Below are 22231 nucleotides of genomic sequence, written 5' to 3' on the forward strand. Positions count from 1 at the left end.
AAATTCTTATTTTCCAAATAGAGCGCCCATTATGTCAAAGATCACTTAAACTCTTCAAAATCATTTGTTAAACTTTTTGCTACAAAAAAAAAAAAAAAAAAATCAACGATCTTAAATTTTACCATTTTTTAAGTTTTAAAAACTCCCAATCATTGGGATTTGGAATAAAATAGGATAAGCAAACGGCTAAAGGACAACATTTCTTACTTTCTCAGGAAAAAAATTAAGGCCTGTCACTTAAAAATACTTATAACAGCCAAAAGCATGTTGGCCTTTTCAAGTTCATTGCAAAAGTGCTATTGACCGGCTTCCCTGGTGGCACAGTGGTTGAGAATCTGCCTGCCAATGCAGGGGACACAGGTTCGAGCCCTGGTCGTGGAAGATCCCACATGCCGCGGAGCAACTGGGCCCGTGAGCCACAACTACTGAGCCTGCGCGTCTGGAGCCTGTTCTCCGCAACGAGAGGCCACGATAGGGAGAGGCCCGCGCACCGTGATGAAGAGTGGCCCCCGCTCGCCGCAACTAGAGAAAGCCCTCGCACAGAAACGAAGACGCAACACAGCCAAAAACAAATAAATTTAAAAAAAAAAAAGTGCTATTGACTTTGAGCTATTCTGACCCATTAAGAAAATAATAACTGAAAGTTAGTCATCATTTTTTGGAAGACCTCAGAGTGCTTTCTTTGCAAAAAGAGTTGCCTCAACTTCATTGCAGCCTTGAGAGGAAACACCTCTAGTTCCCTGGAATTCAGCAGAGGAGCACTGGCCCCTGCTAATCTCAGCTGTTCTGGGGGCACAAAAAGAGGAAGTCAATTTCTCCAGAAATCCAAGAAATGTAAGGAGCAAACACACTAGCTGATAAAGCCTACAGAACACAGGTGTGCACGTCCAGAATGTATTATGCTACATCTGTAATTAAATGTGTATAAAATGAAGGGTGACCAGCCCTAAATGTAGTCTCCTTGTATCTGGAAGTCAGGAACAAATAGCTAGATCTGCACAGGAAAAATAGCTCAAGGCAGGATGGGGCAGGGGAGGGAGGGGGGGGAGGGTTGGAATTACTCTTGACCAGAAATCTTCTAAAAAAGACCCCCAAAGTGAGTCCTACATACTCATAGGGAGCCTACCATATTAGCAAAGAATAATAGGGATCCTACCGTGAAAGAAACTTAAAATGACTTTTCCCAGTTTCCCTTTAAAGCAATGCTGTGGTTTTATTTTACTCGCGCAGAAGTGCCCAGGGCAGCTGGGTTAGGCCCCATCTGCTCTAGGCACAGGTGATTACGGATTGAAGACAGCCAGTCATTCTCTTTCCCTCGGTCCCCCTAGTGGTCAGTGTAGACATTTGGAAGAAAGCTGAGGAAACAGGGTCGGGGTGCGCAGTTTGGAAGCAGCAACTCTTTCTGGGTGGAGATTCCTACCCAAGGTCAAGGCGAAAAATAACACAAAATCATTGCTCAAATATGACTGTCTCCCCTGACAAAAACGTGTACTTAAAACCACATTGAATGCACCCGGAATGTGGCCCCCAGAAACTCAAAGGATGGTGCCCAGACCAACAGCATCAACGTCACCTGGGAACTTGTTAAAAATGCAAATTACAGGTCCTATCCCAGAACAACTAAGTCAGAACTTGTGGGGACGACCCAAGCGTTCGCGTTTAACAAGGCCTCCAGCGATTCTGATGCATGATAAAGTTTATGAAGCACTGCTCCAGACCACTGGCTCTCTTCCCTAGATGCACATCAGGATTACTTGGGAAATTTTCAAAAGCAAGGAAGAGAAGGAGGGAGGGAGGGAGGGAAAGTACCCTTCCCAGACCGATTAAATCAGACTATCTGAAGATGAAGCCCAAGTGCAGGTATTTTTTTTAAATATCTCACATGATTCCAGGATAGCCCTGGCTCTTTCCAACTCGAAAGAGCCAGTTGTTAAATTTTCTGGAATTTTGTGAGCCGGTTGTTGAGCTGTGAGTAGCTCAAGATCGGTCACAGTGGGAACACTTAGACCACAAAAATTGGCAAATGCTACAAATCCGGTCTCTCCACACACTACCCTCCAGAGAGCCAGTTGTTTAACATTTATCAGTTCACCACTGGCCGGAGTTGAGAAACACTGGTTTAAAGCAAGAATGCCAAACACTTAATTCAGATAGTCTGAGTCATTCCTCTCAATTTCTCCGTTACCCCTAAATTCCTTATTAAGATTATGAAGATTAACCAAGCATTTCAGTGGCCATATACGTGAGAAAGGTGACTACCAGCCCGTCTTAGGGTGTAACTGTGACTAGTTCAGATCAACAGCCATAGTCCGTTTCCTTTCTCTTCCAGGCATGGGCATACAAAGCAATTCTGGAATGAGAAGCGTGGGTAAATCTGCTGGGGGACTGCTGAGGCTAGTCTGCCTCGTCAATGGAGAGACGCACATGGGAAGAAATGGTCCCTTTCTATGCCTCTGGGCATTGCCCCTTTGCCTCCTGGTACTCCAGCAGCCATCTTGTTCCCATCATGGCCCTGACCTGGATGATGGTTGGAATGAGGATGGAAGAGCCAAAAGATGGGGAGAACCTGGGACCGGATGATGCTGTTAACTTTCTACTTTCTCACTCCTAGAACTGCTCTATGTTGGGACTTCTTCCCATGTAAAAGAATGGCTCTCAGCGATCATGTAAACTGGAACTCCTCTCATGCTTTCAGGGCCTTCTTTCCATAAAGGCAATGTGTGTGTCCTCTGCTCCCCCTCACCCCTTCCTGACTCTGTACTCACGCTTCAGAGCCCATCGCTCTGCTTCAAGGAGGCATTTCCATAACCCTGTGATCAGAACACAGGATCCTATATTTTTTCCGTTTTTTAAATTTTTTTCTTTTTATTTATTTATTTATTTATTTACTGTGGCCGCACCTCCAGGCATGGGGGATCTCAGTTCCCCCACCAGGGACCTGAACCCACACCCCCTGCAGGGGAAGCACGGAGTCTTAACCACTGGACCGCCAGGGAAGTCCCCACATGATCCTCCTGAATGCTTTCCCAGTGCCAGGTACCCTAGTGCTGTGCTTTCATCTCAGCCATTCACTGTTAAAGGTGCCCTTAATTTCTGCTTCCCTGCTGGGATTAAAATGCCCTGGGGCCCTATAGCCAGTCCCTGGCATGGTGACTTACACATAGTAGGTAAATAAGAGCTAGTTATTGGAAAAATGAAAAAAAAAAATGCCTAAAAGAAATGGAGAATAGGTTATAAAAATAATAACCTGAATAATGTGTAAATGTGGAATCAAATTTCTATTTCTCTTTGTTACTAACTGGTGCATTTGTTTAAAAATATTTTTCATCCAGGGTTATTAAAAACTCTTCAATATTTCCATCCAGGATTATTAGAATTTTTAAACCTTTACCCAAGAGTTAGCACTATGAAACCCTTTATTTACAAACATACCATCCAGGGAGTCAACTACACTTTCAAACACTCTCAGGTAAATCACTAAAAACTGAGTAATACAGGAGAAATCTATGAAACTACTTAAAGTCTCGTTGTGTGCCAGCTAAAGAATTTAAGAAAGCAGAATTTGGTCTGCAAAAGGATATAAGCACCAAGTTTGAAATATTAATTATTCCGTTTATACTGGCAAGACAACTCTAAGTCACCTTGCTGGCCTTGCTAGAAGTCTTTTGAGAGATGTGAATTGAGGAGGAAAAAACGTCTTATGATGTTACTTTTGTGGGTTTGAATATGAATTAAGACTAAGCTAATGAATTATTTTATCAATAATTCCTTTACTGCAGTTTTTAACCTAAACTCGTATTTCTATAAAAATCTAGCGACTGAATGGTAGGTCACTTTGGTTTAAAAGGACTCAATTTTATACTTTGTTAACTGTTCATAATACTCACCCATAATTGTAAAAGAACACTAGTCACCCTCTCACATAAATTATAATGCAATGTTTATACTACAGTATTTTAAAGAACATAACGCTGTATATTTTAAATCACTTTTGATAGTGGCCTACATTTCTGCTCACAAGCTATTACAATGTGGCACAGTTAAAAGATATAAGTTTTATGTAAAGAAGTATATCAGTCAACTCAGATGAACTCTTATTCTCAACGATGACATATCATCTTCTAATTAAATCAGCTAAGATAACTCTGTTTGCAAGGATCATTCTAAAATTAATTCCCAAATCAAGAGTCTAACAAGTGGTACTCCTAATAGTCCAGATTTTAGATTGCTTTGATACCTGGAATTAATGTGAATCTTTTAGTAATCTAGTGACTTGACAAATCATAAAAAAAATTTGAAGTTCCGCTAACTCATTTCTACCTCACAGTGTTCTTCGAAAGGATTTTAAAGACATCGCCTAACTAAACAGAGGGCAAAGAAATCAGAACTCTGTGAAGCAGGCAGCTAAATGGAAATTAAATTATTTATCCCAAACTAGGAGATTTAATGTCTCCAAAAGAGTAAGACTTAACCAAACACTGTTTTTTCATTTATGTTAATGTGATATCTACATGTAAAATTGAAAAAAGAGTTGGGTTAACAGCAAATGTATCAAATAAGTTGGTTTGCTGGGGAGCAGAGCGGGGGAGGGCTTTTCCCCCGGAAGCCCACCAAAAAAAGGAAAGGACTGCTGGACGAAGGCCAGATAAAATGAAGCATTACATATTTTGAAATTTGAAAACAATAAAGAAAGACTAAAAATGTCACTAGTATATCAGTGGAATATAAGAGAATATTTTTTTTAATTTTAGACTTTGAGACAGATTTTTAGATTTTTGAGATAAATTGATATTAAAGAGATGGGAGAGAATTTAGTGCTTTCTTAATATCCAGCTATAGCCCGACTCTCAAAATACCTGAGATAGAAAAAAGGTGGCAAACTAAATTATTGAGAGCAGAGTTAATTATATTTTCTTCCTAATCTGTGGAGATAAACTTCCCTCCTCCCTCTACCCCCATGATAATTTCCTGGAGTAAGTTTTTTTGGACTAACCCAATATTCAGAAAGTAGGCCCAGTGTATTGAAAAAAACCCGACACATGTTTTTACTTTCTATTTTTCATATAACCACATCTATACAATGATCGGAAAAATGCAAGAGTACACAGACAATTTAGTGGTGGTAGCGTAGCCAATTCCAGAGAACATAAAATCCAAATTCAAAGTGATTTTGAAAAATTGTAGATGTTGCAAGTAAACAGAAAAATAGCTTGAACTGTGAATGAACGCATATGGTGATTGATAATACCAGGTTATAGATGTATTAGATGAGGAAAGAATTGATTCTACATGCATTCATTCGACAAATACAGAATGGCAGTGGGCAAGGTGAAGTGGATGGACTCCAGTGCCCGGGGTCAGAGTGCCTGCGTTTGAATTCTAGCCTCATCACTTGCTATCTGAGTCATCCTTGGGCAAGTTAATTATTTGTCTCTGTGTTGCTCAGTCTTTTCATCTTTAAAATGGGGATAATGACAGCATCTAAGTTACTAGAAAAAGTCAGTAAGGCAATGTTTAATGTTTTGAAAGTAGGTAATGTTTTTCAGATAGGTGCCGGGCACATAGTAATTTCTATATAAGGGATTGTTAAGTAAAGTTGCGGTAGATAAATGAAAAACATTAACCTGTAAGCCAATAAATTACCACTAGTCAGCAACACATGCATATTATAATTAATGACTCCAAGAAGGCTCAAAGCATAAAATAGAGGCACCGTAAGCATAAAACAACATTCCCTGAATTGCCCAGACTTTTAAGCAGATGCTCTTTTCAGTTGTGAGTTCCTTTAGAAGTTGAGCGCCATCAGGATGAGTTGGATTGGAAAGTGAGATAATATTTCTGATGCTGGAAGAAACACTGGCATGTCTCACACTGACCTTTGATCAGAATAACAGTCCTAACAAAGAACTTGATGCTACATGGCTCAATATCTTCCCAGAAGATAGAACAAGAGAAAATAAGCAAGCACACTTTGAAGGCTTTTGGCTAGGTATCTGGAAACATTTTGATACCACAAAAATTACTAAGTATAGAATGGATTGCTGAGAGGGGCTCAAGAGTCTATTCCTTTGGAGGTCTTTGAAACAAGGGCAGATAGTCTATCTGATCTGCCTGGGATGGTTTAAAATCAGGGCTGAGTGAAGATTAATGGTACAAGCTGCCCCCTGAAGGCCTCCTTTCCCAAGCACTCTCTGAGAGTCGAACTTTATATATTACCCATCAGTTCCTCATCTGTTGAGTTTGAAGAACTCCCTTTTATCCTAGAATGGAAAAGGGCACACTATTTCACAATTGTGAGTTCTGAGTAAAACTTTAATAATGTCATGATGAAACATCATGTCCTTATTACTTCTCAGTTATTTTACCAGGCAAGCTACCTGTAAATATCTTTCAACTAGAAACAGCTCTTAAGAACCTGAAATCTGAACAGCAGTTCCTTTAAACTCATGTTCCCTGGCCGACTAACAGCACATGCCGTTTCTCAAGCAAACCAGTAAAAGTCCAAACAAGGCAAAGGATGGAAAGGAGTTGAAGGGAAGGATAACCATATACTAGATAATTAAAAGTAAATGGTATCAGGAACGAGGGAAGAGAGGAAGAGTGTGTTCATTTAAGAACAGGACACCTAAGTGATCATTCCAACAGCAATAGGTAGCACCGAGTAAAGTTTACCTTGAAAAAATGTTGATCCTTAATATACAGTTATCTTTCAACTCATTTCTTTTCCTATCAGATGTGCCTCTGACCCCCCAGTGACCTATAGCTTGAGTATTTCCACTGGCACAAAGGACAGGAGGATTTAGGCAAACTCAACAGTGCCCTTAGTCCTAGAAAGTGATTTTAACAAAAGTGCACACATTTTAGAAATTCGTAGCTAATTAGCAAGCAGTGTAATTGTCAAGGGGTGGAGAAAAAAGGGGGAAAAAAACCCTCTGTAGTTAAAACTCTACTGAAGGATTTATTTCAACCACTGGCAATGTTTCAGGAAAGTCAATGGGGCCTACAGAAATCATACACACCGAAAACCTTCCCTCTGATATGAAGGAGATTTGCGTCGCGATAAGGATGAACTGTAGTCTCCTGAAAGTCCCATTATCCACTAAAGAATACTGAAGCAATTTAAAAATACTTAACTATTTTCTTCTTTGAGATATCTTATCTGAAATCATGTTGGGAAATATGTGTGTTTAAAAGTTTGAAAAAGCCCAGATAAGAGAAAAAGTTCCTACAAGAAGTGATCCATACTCTAAACCTTTAAAAAGTTGAATTCCCTGAGATTGGGGGGGAGGGGAAAAAAAGCAAAGCTGATCCTTATCAATTAATTAAAAAGAATGAAATAACAGTAGACAAAGGGGAAGGAGAGTTAAGAAACTTAAGGAGCTGCGGGGGCAGTCGCTTTCTATTCACTGATTAACAAATTAAGGAGCTCTGGAAAAGGGAGAAGAAGTGACAGGGAGAGAAAAGTGGTCTTATAATTCACCACAGGTTCCGCCTCCGACTCACCAGAGGCTGCCTATGTCTGGCTCAGAATTTTAAAAGGCTCCCTGTATATAATGCTCCGCGCTGTTAGCGTGATGTGTAAGCTGTTTATTTCAATGCCTGTATTTCTAGAAATGGGCTCATTCCAGTGTGAGTAAAAATTCCCACTTGTAGAGTTTGTGGATCAACCGCAATAAAACAGCAATCCCACTACGTATCGAAACCGTGATGTTTTAAGATCTCTGCAAAAATGCTTTTCCTCCAGCGACCAATTCTTTGGCAAAACGCAGAGAGGCTGGTGGAAATCCAGCGTTTTGACTCGACCCTCCGAGGACCCTGAGGACTCCAGCTGCGGGGTCTGAGCAGCCCGCGCCCCGAGCATCTCCTGGCCTCCCTCGCAGCCACAGGATTACCTCTCCCCAACACGTTTCATTCACCGAGCCCCCGACAAGCTCGGGTTCGGTTGGAGCTAAGAGCCGGAAAACACGCGCCCAGGCTGCCGCGCAAGTTGTCGGAGGGGCTCTCGGTGGAGGAATGCTGGTGGCCGGGCACGCGGGGGACGCGGGGTCCCAGGAGCCCGGGACGAATCCACCAGCGAGCCACCCGCTTAAGTTGATTCCGCTTCCCAGAGCGGGCGGCCGAGGCCGCGCTCAGGACGGGGCGCGGCGCCGGGTGGCCGGGGTGTCCCCGAACCGCGAGTGACCAACCGCAATCGGGGAAGCACTGAGGAACCGTAACGGGAAAGCCCGCCCCAAATCTGAAACGGGCAGCCCACGAACTCCCCTGAGCAGCCCGGGACCGCCGACGTCGGAGGCCGAGTCCCCCGGTGGGGTTCCCCCCCGCCCCAAGCCTCTCCCGCCCCCGGCCCGGGCGCCGGGCGCTCTGCCTCCCCGAAGGTCAGGAGAGGGGAGCGAGGGGCGAAGGGAGCCCTCCGCGTCTCTCCACCGCCCCCGCCGGCGCGAGGGCGGGAGCGGAGAAGGCGCCACTCAGACTGTGGCGCTGGGCAAACTGCGGCCGCAGTTCTTCCAAGTTTGCCTGAGCGAGCGGCGCGGGGTGGGCGCCCCGCTCGGCTATCTGCCCCCGCGCCGCGGCCGACCCGGAGGGTGCCGGGCTCTCCGGCCCGCGCGGCCGAGGCCAACGGCGAAGGGGGCGCGAGGGCGCGGGAGGGAGGGAGGCGGGAGGGAAGGAGGGCGCTCCCGCGTGTGCACACAATGAGGCAGCCGAGACGCACACCTTCCCCCGCGGGCGAAGCGGCGGGAGCATCCGCCGCCCCGCACAGAAGCGCCGCGGCCGGGAGAGCCCCGACAGAAAAGTGAACAGCAACAGGGGGAAGGCGGAGGGCTTCCGGAGGCGCGGGGGACGCGCGGCCGCCGAGGGCTGCAGCCGGCCCGGGCCGCGCGCCCGCGCTTACCTGCTATCTCCTGGTAGGGGATGTCCGCCAGGCTGAATCCCTTGGCACCGTACGCCTGGCGGACCTCGCCGCAGCTCCGAGCCTTCACATCCGCGCCGGCCGGGAGGGACAGCAGCAGCCCGGAGAGGGGAAGAATCACAGCCCCGATCCAAGAAGGCATGGTGCAACATGCAAATCCAGCTCGGTGAACCCCGGGACCCGTGCGCTCTTCACCTTGCCCCTCAAGCCGAAAGCCCGCCAGAGCCGGCGGCGCGCTCCTCGCCGCTGCCCAGCGTCACCCCCTTCCGCCAGCCGAGGGGACGAGCAGCGCAGCCCTCTGGACTACGCTCAGCAAACTTTTATAAGCCTGATGGAGGATGGCAAGCCAACCAGGGCTGGCTGGGAAAGCAGCCGCCTTGCTGCTCTGGCCCCCCAGACCGAAAACGGTGCAATAAAAAACGAGAAAGAGGAGGAAAAGAAATGTTTAGAAAACCACCATGGGGGTTGAGAGCTGCGACCCGAGTTCCGAGCCGCAGAATTCTAGCGCGCGGCGAGCTCGGCTCGCGGGAGTGTGCGGCGAAGGTGGGGACGCGCGCCGGCTCTCCCGGGAGGGAGATGGACAGGCGGCCGCGAGGGTGTGCGCGCGCGAGTGTGTGTCGGTGTGAGCGCGGGGTTCTTGGGGCTGCGTGTGCGTGGAGGTATGTGTTGGGGATATACGGGATCCAGGGGAAACCTCAGCTTCACACAGGCTGAGGGAGCCTGTGAGAGTCCTCCTGAAATAGGGAGAGAGAAATCCTGGAGACAGACACTGGAGGCAAGAGGGAAGGAAAAAGGAGGGGCGGGAGAGAAACGTGCTACACATTGCACAGCCGAAATTCAGAGGCAGAGTCGAAGGCAAAACCTGGACTGGATTTCTTTCTACTCGGTAGAAGAAGGGAGGGGGAAAAAAAGGAAAGGTTCCTATTTTCTCATTCCCTGAACATCCTTCATACTGATCCGAAATGCTACCTTTAAATGCCATAACAAAGTCATCTAGACACAAAAAGCATTTTGAAGTCATTAACTTACGTTAGTAAACTATATTTTTGTGGACGTAAAGAACAACACAATTCCAATTGTTGCTCTAAATATGAGAAACAATTCACGACCTACTGAAACCCAAAGCCAGCGTAGAAATGAACAATTATAGGGGTAAACGCAAATAGCAGGGCACAGTCGTTACTCTAATTGCTGGTCTCATTTCTCTTTGACTTTGTTTTTATTTTGTAAACGCAGTTCAGGCACACATTAGAGACCAGTAGTTTTTCTTATTTTCAAATCTTGGGTTCTGGACTCAAAAATGTCCCCCTTTTAAATTTCAAATATTACATACTCTTGGATCAGAAATCATTATCTTGGGTTTCTAGTGTGTGGAGGAACAGGAAAGCTAAGGAGAAGCAGAACAAGGAAGCAGTGAGAAAATGAGAGAGCAGGGGTCTTTGGGGTACATGAAGGAAGATATTGGGGAGGGAAGTGAGGTCTTCCTTCCCTCTCTTCAAATACTCTCACATACTAGACTTACTGTTTTCTTCCAAGTTAACAGAATTCTCAAGTGGAGAATCAATTCACTTATTTCTTCCTGTCTTATACTCAAGTTCTGTGAAATGGGATCAGTATGAAAATTCTTATCAATCTTCTTATGTTAATGAACTCTGCTAGGCAGAAGTATGTGTTGAAACCCAAAGCTCATGCAGCTACTGGGGTAGTTAAATCCAAGACCAAAAAAATAAATTAATTAATAAAAAAATAAATTTTTAAAAGGTGATGCTTACTTGTGTGGCTGTATGTATTTAGGTCAGCACATGATTCAGAAATAACTTGGGTAATGTCCAGCTTTTTGGAGCTTACCTATAAAGCTGTGTTTTTCAGATGACGGCTATTAATGACCAGAATGACTCATGAAATTTGTCATTCTGTTTGTTATCACCATCACAGTCATAATCATCTTCATCATCATTACAACACATTAGGTATCTCTTCTTCCTCTCTCTAATTAATTCCTCCTCTTTTACTCCACCAAAAAGACTCCTGAGTTTAAGATCCAACCTGGTTGAAACTAAGGAAATGCTTAGAAATGAGGTTCTCTTATTTACAATTTGATTTTTTCTTCTTGAAAACTCCATAGCTAAATATATCTTTCTGAAAACGACACTCACATATTTTTTCTCTTAAAATTTTAGCACAATGTTTGCCTTCGTGACATTGTACTAACTGGCAGACCTTAAGTGACTGCACTTATTTCCCTCAAAGTCTGAAATCAAGATGAGAACAAAATACACTCTAGTGTCTTTGTGGACAAAGGATAAAATGGGTAGGATTAGGAATTGCTATAGCCAAGTCATTATTTCTATGATATTTGACATGACCTTTCAACCTTCTGTTTCTATCAGAGCCAGGTTGTGGGCATTTCACACTCCAAAGGAAGGGGGTAAATACACACATAATTTATCCTCTCATCTCACACTGGGACTCATGGTAATTTACCCTTACTCTAGCAGTATATAGCAAATAATGCAATAGAAAGGACACTTGAAGTGGAGGAAGAATAGGTAAAAACATAGTATATGTGTTTTAAATTATTTGAAAATCAATCATGAGGTATTTAATGAGCATTCAATGCAACTATACAACACTAGGTTATTGTACGTAGCTCCTACACTTGTACCAAGGCTAGTATGGAAAAAATTATAACTTAATCAGACATAGATTAGTTTAATCCCATCAGGAGGGTGAAACAATTTAAGGTAAGTTTGTAAATTCCAATCAGACCAAAGAATTAAGTAACTTGCTTTACCGGTGCTCTCAAACCCTGCTTAGCCCACTCACTGAGTAGTGTAGCACTGTATGAAGTGGTGTAAGAAATAAAGTCAAACTTTCCAGCTAAGGGCAACAGCAGAGCCTAGATGAGGTATTGGAATGAGACTGGAAGGTCATGGACGTTTATAGAAGAGGCCTGACTAGAAAGATGGGAACTCACATTCAGGAGAAGTTGGTGTTTGATTTAGACAGGAAAAAAGAAGGTTAGCTGAAGGACTTGAACCCTGGCAGTAATGTTTATATTGTACGTAATAGGAACAAAAGTTAGAACATGAAGAACAGCACACCAAAGGAAGCAAGCACATAGAAGCAAGAGAAAGGTAAGTAGAAGAAACACATAGAACTCTGCCACAATGGTCAAGATTTCAGGTGACTGAGACCAGAATAGGAAGATAGTAAATGGAAAGACGGTGAAGATAAATTTTGCAGAAAGGATTAGGATGATTTGGTCCTTGTTTCAATACACACAAAAAATTATTAAAAAGTTATTTTAAAATTGTTAGTCTAGGCTTCCCTGGTGGCACAGTGGTTGAGAATCTGCCTGCCAATGCAGGGGACACGGGTTCGAGCCCTGGTCTGGGAGGATCCCACATGCCGCGGAGCAACTAGGCCCGTGAGCCACAACTACTGAGCCTGCGCGTCTGGAGCCTGTGCTCCGCAACAAGAGAGGCCGCGATAGTGAGAGGCCCGCGCACCGCGATGAAGAGTGGCCCCCGCTTGCCACAACTAGAGAAAGCCCTCGCACAGAAACGAAGACCCAACACAGCCATAAAAAAATAAATAAACCCAAAGTTAAAAAAAAAAATTGTTAGTCTATATACAGTGGAATATTACTCAGCCATAAAACGAAACGAAATTGAGTTATTTACAGTGAGGTGGATGGACCTAGAGACTGTCATACAGAGTGAAGTCAGAAAGAGAAAAACAAATACCATATGCTAACACATATATATGGAATCTAAAAAAAAAGAAAAAAAATGGTTCTGAAGAACCTAGGGGCAGGACAGGAATAAAGATGCAGATGTAGAGAGTGGACCTGAGGACACAGGGAGGGGGAAGGGTAAGCTGGGACGAAGTGAGAGAGTGGCATGGACATATATACACTACCAAATGTAAAATAGGTAGCTAGTGGGAAGCAGCCCCATAGCACAGGGAGATTAGCTTGGTGCTTTGTGTCCACCTAGAGGGGTGGGATAGGGAGGGTGGGAGGGAGACACAAGAGGGAGGAGATATGGGGATATATGTATATGTATAGCTGATTCACTTTGTTATAATGCAGAAACTAACACACCATTGTAAAGCAATTATACTTCAATAAAGATGTTAAAAAATTTTTTTAAAAGTTGTAAGTCTCGTTGGGAAAATATGGTATATCACCTATGACATAAAACTCCTGTTTATACAGCACTTTCACATCCCAGCTGTTTTTACACAACAACCCCTTCTGGGCATAAGATGAATGGAGCCTAAGAGACTTTAAGATATGGAGAGAAAAAGACTGGTCTAAAGGAGCAGCCATAGCTGATAGGTAAGCAGAGCTGCCCCTGTCAGTTGCCCACTCCATGACCATCGGTTCTTCTTTCTTGCTACCCTAAGCCTGACTGTGTTTGGAGCATTGTGCCAACACCAAGGGGTGAATCACAATTGGTCGAGTCAAGTCAGGGCAATTTCTTTCCCTTTTCCATTATAGTGTAGGGGTGGGCGTAACACCCATTTTTGGCCAATGAGATATCAGGAAAAGATTTCTGAGAAAAGCATTTTTCCTGATTAAAGGCAAGAATAGGAGCAGAAAGGTCTTTTTGCCTTTGCCTCCTGTCTTCTTAGAGCTAGTTGGCCATCTTGTGAGTAGGAGAAAAGACATTGCCAAGAGACAGAATGACAGAACAGAGGATGGAAAGAGCCTAGATCCTTGATTCCTGTTTGAGTCACAAAATCAGCCCTGGGACTGCCAACCTCTTAACTTCTTGTTAAATAATTCATAAATATCCTGTAGTTTATGCCACTGTCATTTGGTTACTCTGCTATTTACAAATGAAAGCAAAATTAATGTATATAGCAACCTAAAGGAAAAACAAAGGAAGTGAAGGCAACAGACAGGGGTTAGTTGCAAATATAAGAAGCAAACAAAAATGACGTACCATCATGGAATCCAAGTTAGAAGATTTTGAAACATGAAGCAAATCCCAGAGGATGTCAAAACCAAGGAAGATGGAGAAAATGGTCTTTGGATGATGATAAAGAGGCTTACTGGAAACTGCAACAGAAACATTTTAGTAAAGTAATGGGGTAGATGCCATACCACATGGAATTGTATATGAAGTAGGTGGAGAGAATACAGAAACATCATGTATAACTGATTACCACCGTGTGGCAACTCTACGTGGAAGAGGGAAGGGGTAGCCAAGGAGTGCTTTCCCGGGGAAGTTCCTAAGGCTACAGGCAAGAATAGGAGACTAGACATAGAAAGAGATTGAAATTCAATATATTATTTGGTAGGTTGATTTTAAATATTCCTCTTTCTTATCTGCATCCTATAAGCTTTGTACAGTAAATGTGAGTTCTTTTTATGATGAGAAAGATATCGTTTTACAATGAATATGTCACGCTTTTAACAAATGCAGATGATGATAATATTTGTGCCATGTTTTACAAAGTAAAGGTGTCTTACCATTATCTCATATATGTAAACCAAATGGGCGTTTATACTTCTTACAAAAAGATAACAACTTTGTGGTATGAAATTTTTGTTGTTGATAATTTCTTTTAAAAGCCGTGAATTAGAAAAGAAAAAAAGAAGGCAATTACACAAGTTACTATTCTTTCGCTCAGTTATACCAATTCATGAATGGGAAGCTGGATGAATTCTACGTTTTTTTTCTTTTCTTTGTGTGTTTAGATCAAGTAGGACAAATAAGTTCAAATGAAATCTTATGAAAACAAGAGAATGGACTTCAAGTGTCTATTACACATCTCAGCTTGGCACAAATCAAAATCGCTTATTTAACCTGCCTCTTGAAAAACAAGGGCCTGTAATGAAAAAGTCGTCAGAAATTTAACAACAGTAGCTCTTCCAGGTGCCTGGGTAATGGGAAGGTTGCTGAGTTACAGAGAAAGAAAGGTACACTTGGGTAAATAATGACCAGAAGTGGTAAAAATAATTTTTCATTTTTCTTATCAAGTTTTATACCAAACCAAATCCTAATAGTCCTTTTAACATTTATCGACCCTTAAGAATTTACCTAGTACTAATATAAACCCATTAAAATTATACCTTTAGGGCAGCTGAGAACCAGCTGGGTTGCTAATGATCTCCTGGGGTAAGCCAAACACGAAGGGACCACAGATTTTTCTTGTCTTGCAATATTAGTCTAAGGCTCTGAAGCCAGAGCTATTTAGCTTCAGAGGAGAGAATTGTGTGATCTGCTTCATCAGATTTTTGCCTAATGTCAGAGTTTAGCAAAGAGAATTGAAAGAGCTCTAGTTATTTAATTATATTTAGTTTTCATATATGTATGCTGGAAACATGAACAATGATGAAAGTATTTCATGTATTCTTAAGCACTACTCATATTTACTTGAAATATTATTAACAGTCATCAAGAAGGTATAAATAGAAAATATGTTAAAGCATAACAATGATTTATACTCTATTTAAAATTTTTCATATTTATTAATGATCCAGAAATCTACTCTCCATTGACTGGGAGTTTCATGCCTAGAAATACATCTTAAGCTATTAAGTACATTTAAATATTAAGTAACAAAATATTTTTTAAAAATCGGTGTTAAGACCTCTTTCTGCCTTGGAACAATCTTGGGAAATGGCATACTAGCTAAGCATCATTTTAGACCATCATTAGAAAAGCTTATTATACATAAGGAAGAGAGTTTCGTTCTGACTTTATGGCTCACAATATTAATAGATGCCTTCAACCATGTCATTATTTAAAGCTCATGTGTTTTTGAAGTGTTTCCAAATCAGATATGTAAATGTAAAAGTGACACAAATGAAAATCCTATTGCAGATGAATAAACTTGCATTTTTGTAGTTCATAAAAGAAGATCATTTAACCTTGTCTTACTTGTTATAAATTCAGATATTAATGTTATGAGAGATGATTCTGTAGCTAAGCAGTAATTTTACATCCCTAGATTATTGCAACCATACATCTTGGCAGTCATTACTCTAGTTCTTCTGCTTTTGTGAAAGATGAATGGAGCTTTGTGTAGTTTTCAGATCATCTGGCACCATAAACAATGACATTCCTTAAGGCAAATGGATGACAACACGGGCTAATTTGACAGAGGATAGCGCTCCTTGCTAACTTTCATCAATGGAATACCTCAATTCTCTATATTAAAATGGTGTCTCAAATTTTAAAAGCTCTGAGTTAATTAACTATCATTAATTATTTCAACATTAAATAAGCAGTATGTCAGACTTGGTTTTTGGAAAAAAGCTGATATGAACCCATAGAATATTGCTGTTATTAACTATTTTACTACAAAGAGGTCTCTGCTCTTAACTTCAGCTTAGAAGGGCCCTGCTCTGAAGGAACAGGAAGCTAATTTTCTGATTAGGGTTTTTTTTAACCTAATATTTCTACATAAGAAGAGGATGAAAACAAACAAAAGTTACTTAGATAAATAAATTAAAAAAATTGTTCGATTGATTAGAGTCAGAAGAAATCCAAAGAAATTTTAAAAGACATTAATGTGACTAAACTTTGCCATTGATGATCGTACTTTGATATCAAGTTACTTTTAATAATGGAAGGCAATCTGAATATTCTAAAATTCAATAATCAACATATTCATAGCTTTTAATTTGGGGAGTTTTCTAGTAACTTCTAATTATAATGATTAAATTCATTCAAGCTTGTTGTAAGTTAGCATAGATACTAGAAAGGAAAAAAGGAAGTGAAAAATTTGAATGGGTTCTTCTGCATCTACTGGTACATTCAAGTCAATAAAACTTCTTTGTTAAGTGTCACACCTTAAAGCAGTATTATTTTTTTTTGTAGAAAACAGGTGAAGGAGGTTAGAGGCAACGTTTTCTTAAGGCCAAGTAGAACAGTTAACTCTTCTCTCTTGAGGGGCTATAGTCACACAGATCTCAGCTAGAAACTATACACAGACTATTGGTCATAAGAAAAAAAGGGTAGGAGTCAACAGCCAGGTTGTATTCGTATATGACTCTACAAAGAAAAACTCAGTCTTAATAGAACCTGTAAATAGTGTCAATCCGGTAGCATATCAATAACTTCATTGATACATTTTACTTGATCATTTGACAAAGATTATGATAATGTTATTTAAAGGTTTCACTTGAAGAAGCCAGGCTAATTCCTTAAAAAAAAAAAAAAACCAAACTGATTCATTTATAGCAAATGTCATCTCTTCTGCAAGTTACAAGGACATTGTTTTCAATAATAATTCTTATTTATATAGGTTTTCAAACTCTACCGATTCACCTTCATGGTTGGAATGAATATACATGGACATCAGAAGTACAAAGAAAATTTATTTCCTCAACCAACTTAGTCATTGCTCTGAATAATAAGTAGAAGAATTTATCAATAAAATATGCTCCTTATCAAGTCAGGAAAACAGCTTCTCGGTGTGTCCAGAAAAATCCTCTAACATATTCTCTGTCAATGCTAACATTTTCATTAACAATTTTATGATTAAGTGTTCTTTTTAGTTTAGATTAAAATGTTCACAGATGTACTCTCCTCACCCACATAGAGCAAAGTTTTCTAACCAGTTTATGGCTACACTGCACCCAAACTTTGTCACATTTTAAAAGATCAGTAACCATTAAGGAAAACAGTCATAAATCATAATGTTTACAGCCTGCATAAGAAATACAAACTAGCAATAATTTTTAGATCTATGCTTAAGAAAATAGCACTGATCATGATATATGTCGTTTATTGGTAAGTCAAAGTCTAGACAAACTTAATTCCACTGAATGTATATAAAACATTTATGGCCAACATCCTCCATTTTTTATCAGCCACAAACAAGCAGAAGATATTTAGTTTCATATAAAACATCACCATTTTATAAAGAAGAATATGGTCTTATTTGTCTTCATAGCCTGAATTCACTTCCAAGCAATCATTTCTAACACTCACCTCTGTATTAACTTCACACATTTTGTTACATTTCAGGGGGATATAATTAAATATTTGGGATGGAGTAAACCTAGTGTATTTTTTACATTACTTGGAGAAAGAAAAAGTCTGACTTTGGAAGCTGGAAGTTCCATCCACTAACGATCTGTTTCCAGGGAGGTGTCTGAAGGAAGCAGAGAAGCACATAGCAATACTCTTTCAGTTTTCTCCTGATGTTCATCTGCAGTTATAGTCAATCAATGTTGAGGACATTACTAAGCAATCCAGTGCTGTTTGCTTTTAATTGGTAAACTATCTTCCAAAAATAACATCTTCAGGCTTCACAACACCCTAGTCATAGAGCCATTAAAGAATGAATGTCTTTACTGTACGGGAGGACCTCTATGAATAATGAATAGGGCTCTATTTTTCCTGGGAAACAAACATGCATGTACTGGTGTGTTCTTGGTAATGAACAGCATTGTGAGTGTGCATAACATAGAAGGACATTCCATCTGCTCTGACTTCTACCTTAATTTCAGTAGATAACTGATTCTAAAACCCCCTAGAGAGTCAAACAACCATATTCTAAACCTGTAACCCGCTGCCTGGCTTCTAGGTTGCTTTTATGAGTTCTAAATGATGATTTAGTACAAAAATTGAAGAGATGATGGATCCTGTTACAGTCTTGAAGGGGCAAGACTGGCTTACACAAATTCAAGAGGAAAAGAAAAGAATATTTGAACATGGTATTTAAGAAACTCTAATTTCATCTTTATTCTAAACTTCATGAAAACGGAGTTGAACCATTATTCTCCCAGGCACACATGAAAAGTTGTGCTGTGCAAAGTGCAACCAAATTTAGATATTTGTGCAAGAGATATTTCACAAAATAACTAATGAAAAGTAAGATCTAAGATTGTAAAATGATAATGACCTTGCAATGTGTTTAAAACTATTTGGCTTTTCCTTTAGCAAGATCATGAAAGGGCTTAATGTATTTTGTAAATTAGTTCCATAATGATTTCACTTACAAAGAATATAATTTGCTAGTCTATTTTCATAATGAATGAGAGCTTAATGAATCACACATACTTCCTCATTCAACAGAAATATGGGGCATCACAGCACTGAATTGAAATATTCATTATAAGAAGTCTTCAGACTTTGGTTATAAGAATTCTAAAGTTCTCTTTTTCTTTCTCTTTTTTCGGATAGGGGATGTTTCTGTTCAAGTTGACTTAAAGGATTAGTTAACCATCATGCAAAATTATTGTTCATTGCAATTGGTTGCAGCTCAAATGGAAATTTTTATATTTGTGTAATGGTTATGAATTTTCACAGGCCACAAACTCAGGTGTAAGGAATGGAACTTCCTTTATTTTCCTTTAATGGAACTTAATTTCTATTTTAAGCCTCTCTTTTTTCAGCAGCAGAAAATTTAATCTTGCCAATTCAAGGTAAATTTAGTTGCATAAGAACATTCTTAGACATAGTTCCCTCCCCAGGGAGGGTTCATTTTTTCCATGTGGGGATGGTAAGACATTCAGACATTGGTAAAAACAGATCATCTATTTGTGGTCATTATCTTCTAGGATGGTATTCTCTGAGTTATAAATAGTTATAATAGGTCTTTTCCCAGTCCCTGGCTGCATAGTCCATACTACATGGTCGGCCATGCTGTCCTAGAACCCTGCACATCTACCAGTGTGTGCGATCTACCAGTAGTGACGGCTGTCTTTCTCTCACTAATCTCTGCCCCATTGTTGATTGCACAAGGAATGTTACAGTTGCCCTCCTGCACCTCTCTGCCATTCCTTCACCCCGCCCCTGCATTCTTTGTGTACAGCTCCCATTCCATTGTAGTATAAGGAATATCAGAGAGATTACAGACGCCAGTGTCTCCAGATAGGAGAGTCAGAATACACATCTCCACCCCCTGGGAACCCTAATCCTATCAGAGTTCAGCCCACAGAGAGGACACAGGGCAACTCCAAGATCCATTAGCTTCCTCCAGCTTTCTCTCTTCCCCCTCACCCATCATTTTCACTTAGAATGGGATGAGAAAAGGGCTCTTGCTTCATGTAGTTTGCATTCTTTCTCATTTATTGCTTATGGCCTGCACAACAGAGCCTGCTTCCTTCAGAACTTAGACTCAGAACTCAGAAACACCCCCTCTCTTTCAGAACACTTTTAGCTATTGCAAATTAAAGCCATGCCTGTCAAGACTGCAGTCTCTGCACTAAGCTTGAGAGACTTCTTAGAAATTTAAAAAATTTGAAGGAAATAATATCTTATATTTACAAAATTTTAAACTACTTAAAAAATACTTTGCATAAACTCTTCATCTACCCATTTATACAAACATAAGTCCTAGAGGCAATGACTGAGTGCATTGTGCTACAACCACTAACAAAGCCAGGTCCCAGGCTTTAAGCAGCTCCAAGTCAAGCCTATCAGGGACCTTAAAGACATTCTGCTGAGAAAAGTAGAGCTAGGTAGGAAAAATATATGGCACACTTCTCTACCAGAGTTTAAAATAGAGTTCATCTTGTAGTTTCCTGCTCTAGGGAGAGGTGCACAATAATTTGATCACGCAAGGAATATAAATTGCTCTGAGTCACTAATGGTAGCTTCTCGCCATCCCCACCTCCAGCTTCCGGGGGAGTGGGAGTACCCAAGGCTCTAGAAGGTACTTAGGGAACCTGCTTTCAGGAGATACAGAGGAATTAAATTCAGCCTTTTGAATATTCGAAGTTCTAAAATATGAAATGGCAGTCCTGGGGACAGAGTTGGCACACACATGTGTTTCATTGGCCTTGAAATAATTTGAAACAGTGCCAGTGCTTAATATTGGGAAATACAAAAGAAATTTAAAATGTGTGCTTTTCATGAAAATTCCAAAGATCTGGCGGAATGGGACCCCCATTTGGCTGGCGCTGTGGGAAGGCAGCCTCTCTTCGTCAAGTTCTGCACTCAAGTTCGGCCACCATTCCTCTCCCCTTCCTGTCCCTACCTGCCTACTTCACACACTGACTTTTCCTGCCGCCCTTTCTCCTTCTGAGGTTGTGACCCCTGATGATCCCAGAAAAGGGACCCCAGAAAGTTGAAAGAAGGAGCGTGGGTAGAATAAGTTGAGATATGCAGTGATTGAGACTGAACCACGGAAGATACAGAATAGCTGCCACTTCTGCCTTCAGGCCAGAGAAAGAGGGGCCCTCACCCCCGGGCCTCTGTCTGAGTTGCGAATAGGTTTATCCGCTCCTGTGTCTCAGTTCCAGGCTCGCACCCCACCCCCCCACCCCCCGCCAGGACAACCTCTGCCCCCAGCGTGCCCCACCTGGCTTCTGCCAGGACAGCTGTTCTCAGGCCCTTGAGTTGTAGTGAAGCACAAACTGCAGCCATACACTGAGGCTCCCAATGCTCTTAGAAGGGAACAAATGGGAACAAATCTCCAGTAAAACATAACCAGCCCAGTCACGACCCCAGAATGATCCTACAGGTACAAGTCCTTGAGCAACTTGAAGCACCTGGTCAGCTCCATGTCGGTGTCCGCATGTGTGCCTACGTGCATATGTGCACACATGGACAAACAAGAGAGGGTGGGTGTGAGTTGGGAGAGCATCCCATATAGGAGAAAGGGGGCAGGGCCACTGTGCGTCCAGGTCCAGGCTTGGGGTGCCCTACCCAGAGGGATATTCCAGCCCCGGTCATCCCAGGGGAAATGGGGATCCCAGGGGATGACTGCAGGTCATCCTGCAGTTTGGGAAAGTGAGCAGGGAGGGGCTCTGCTTGCCCATGTTTATGGGCTATACTGTCTCTGACTGACATTTATCCACCTGCCTCAGGTCCGGGGAATGTCATGGCGGTCTTCTTCGGTCTATCACTTCAACTCCACAATTTCTTACTACTTTGATTCCTCTAAATAGACTATCCATTCAGCCATTCACCCAAAAAAAAAAAAAAAACTAAAACAAAACAGTTATTGAAGATGTGCGTCACATATTGTGCTAGAAACGTGTTGTGAAATCATGAAAAGACAGGCTGTGTCTCTGCCCTCAGCAGCCTCCAGTCTGGTGTCCTGTTGAGTTGAGGTTCTTTAGAGCTTAAATGTTCTTTTTTAGATCATTGAATAAGTAAAGGCAGTATAGTAGAAGGCCTCAAGAAGAACAAACAAGTACAGAGACCGATGCCTTCATTTATTTTAATCTCATGAATACTTGAAAATTTAGGTTTTACTATTATTTCTTGAAGGAATACCACTTCAATCCAATTAATTTGTATAATATATTTTGATATAAATATGTGCCACATTATGAATTATGTCTTATGGATTGACAATTGACAATAAAAGCTGGGGGCTGGCTACAATTACAATGGTGACTTT

The 22231-nt window shown here is 41.4% G+C and overlaps 1 protein-coding gene and 1 long non-coding RNA gene across 2 annotated transcripts in view; one reads left to right on the top strand and one right to left on the bottom strand.

Moving 5' to 3' along the window:
- Nucleotides 1–21111, bottom strand: part of GPC6 (glypican 6) — a 1071594-nt gene extending 1050483 nt beyond the window's left edge. Inside the window, exon 1 of the mRNA XM_082434646.1 lies at nucleotides 8891–21111. Coding sequence (XP_082290772.1) covers nucleotides 8891–9050 — 160 coding nt within the window. The 5' untranslated portion in view covers nucleotides 9051–21111. The remainder of the gene's footprint in view (nucleotides 1–8890) is intronic.
- Nucleotides 1–22231, top strand: part of LOC309647418 — a 774616-nt gene that overhangs the window by 331433 nt on the left and 420952 nt on the right. The gene's annotated exons all lie outside the window — the stretch shown is intronic.

Source organism: Balaenoptera physalus, assembly GCF_965194825.1.
Source record: "Balaenoptera physalus genome assembly, chromosome: 18".
Classification (NCBI taxonomy): domain Eukaryota; kingdom Metazoa; phylum Chordata; class Mammalia; order Artiodactyla; family Balaenopteridae; genus Balaenoptera; species Balaenoptera physalus.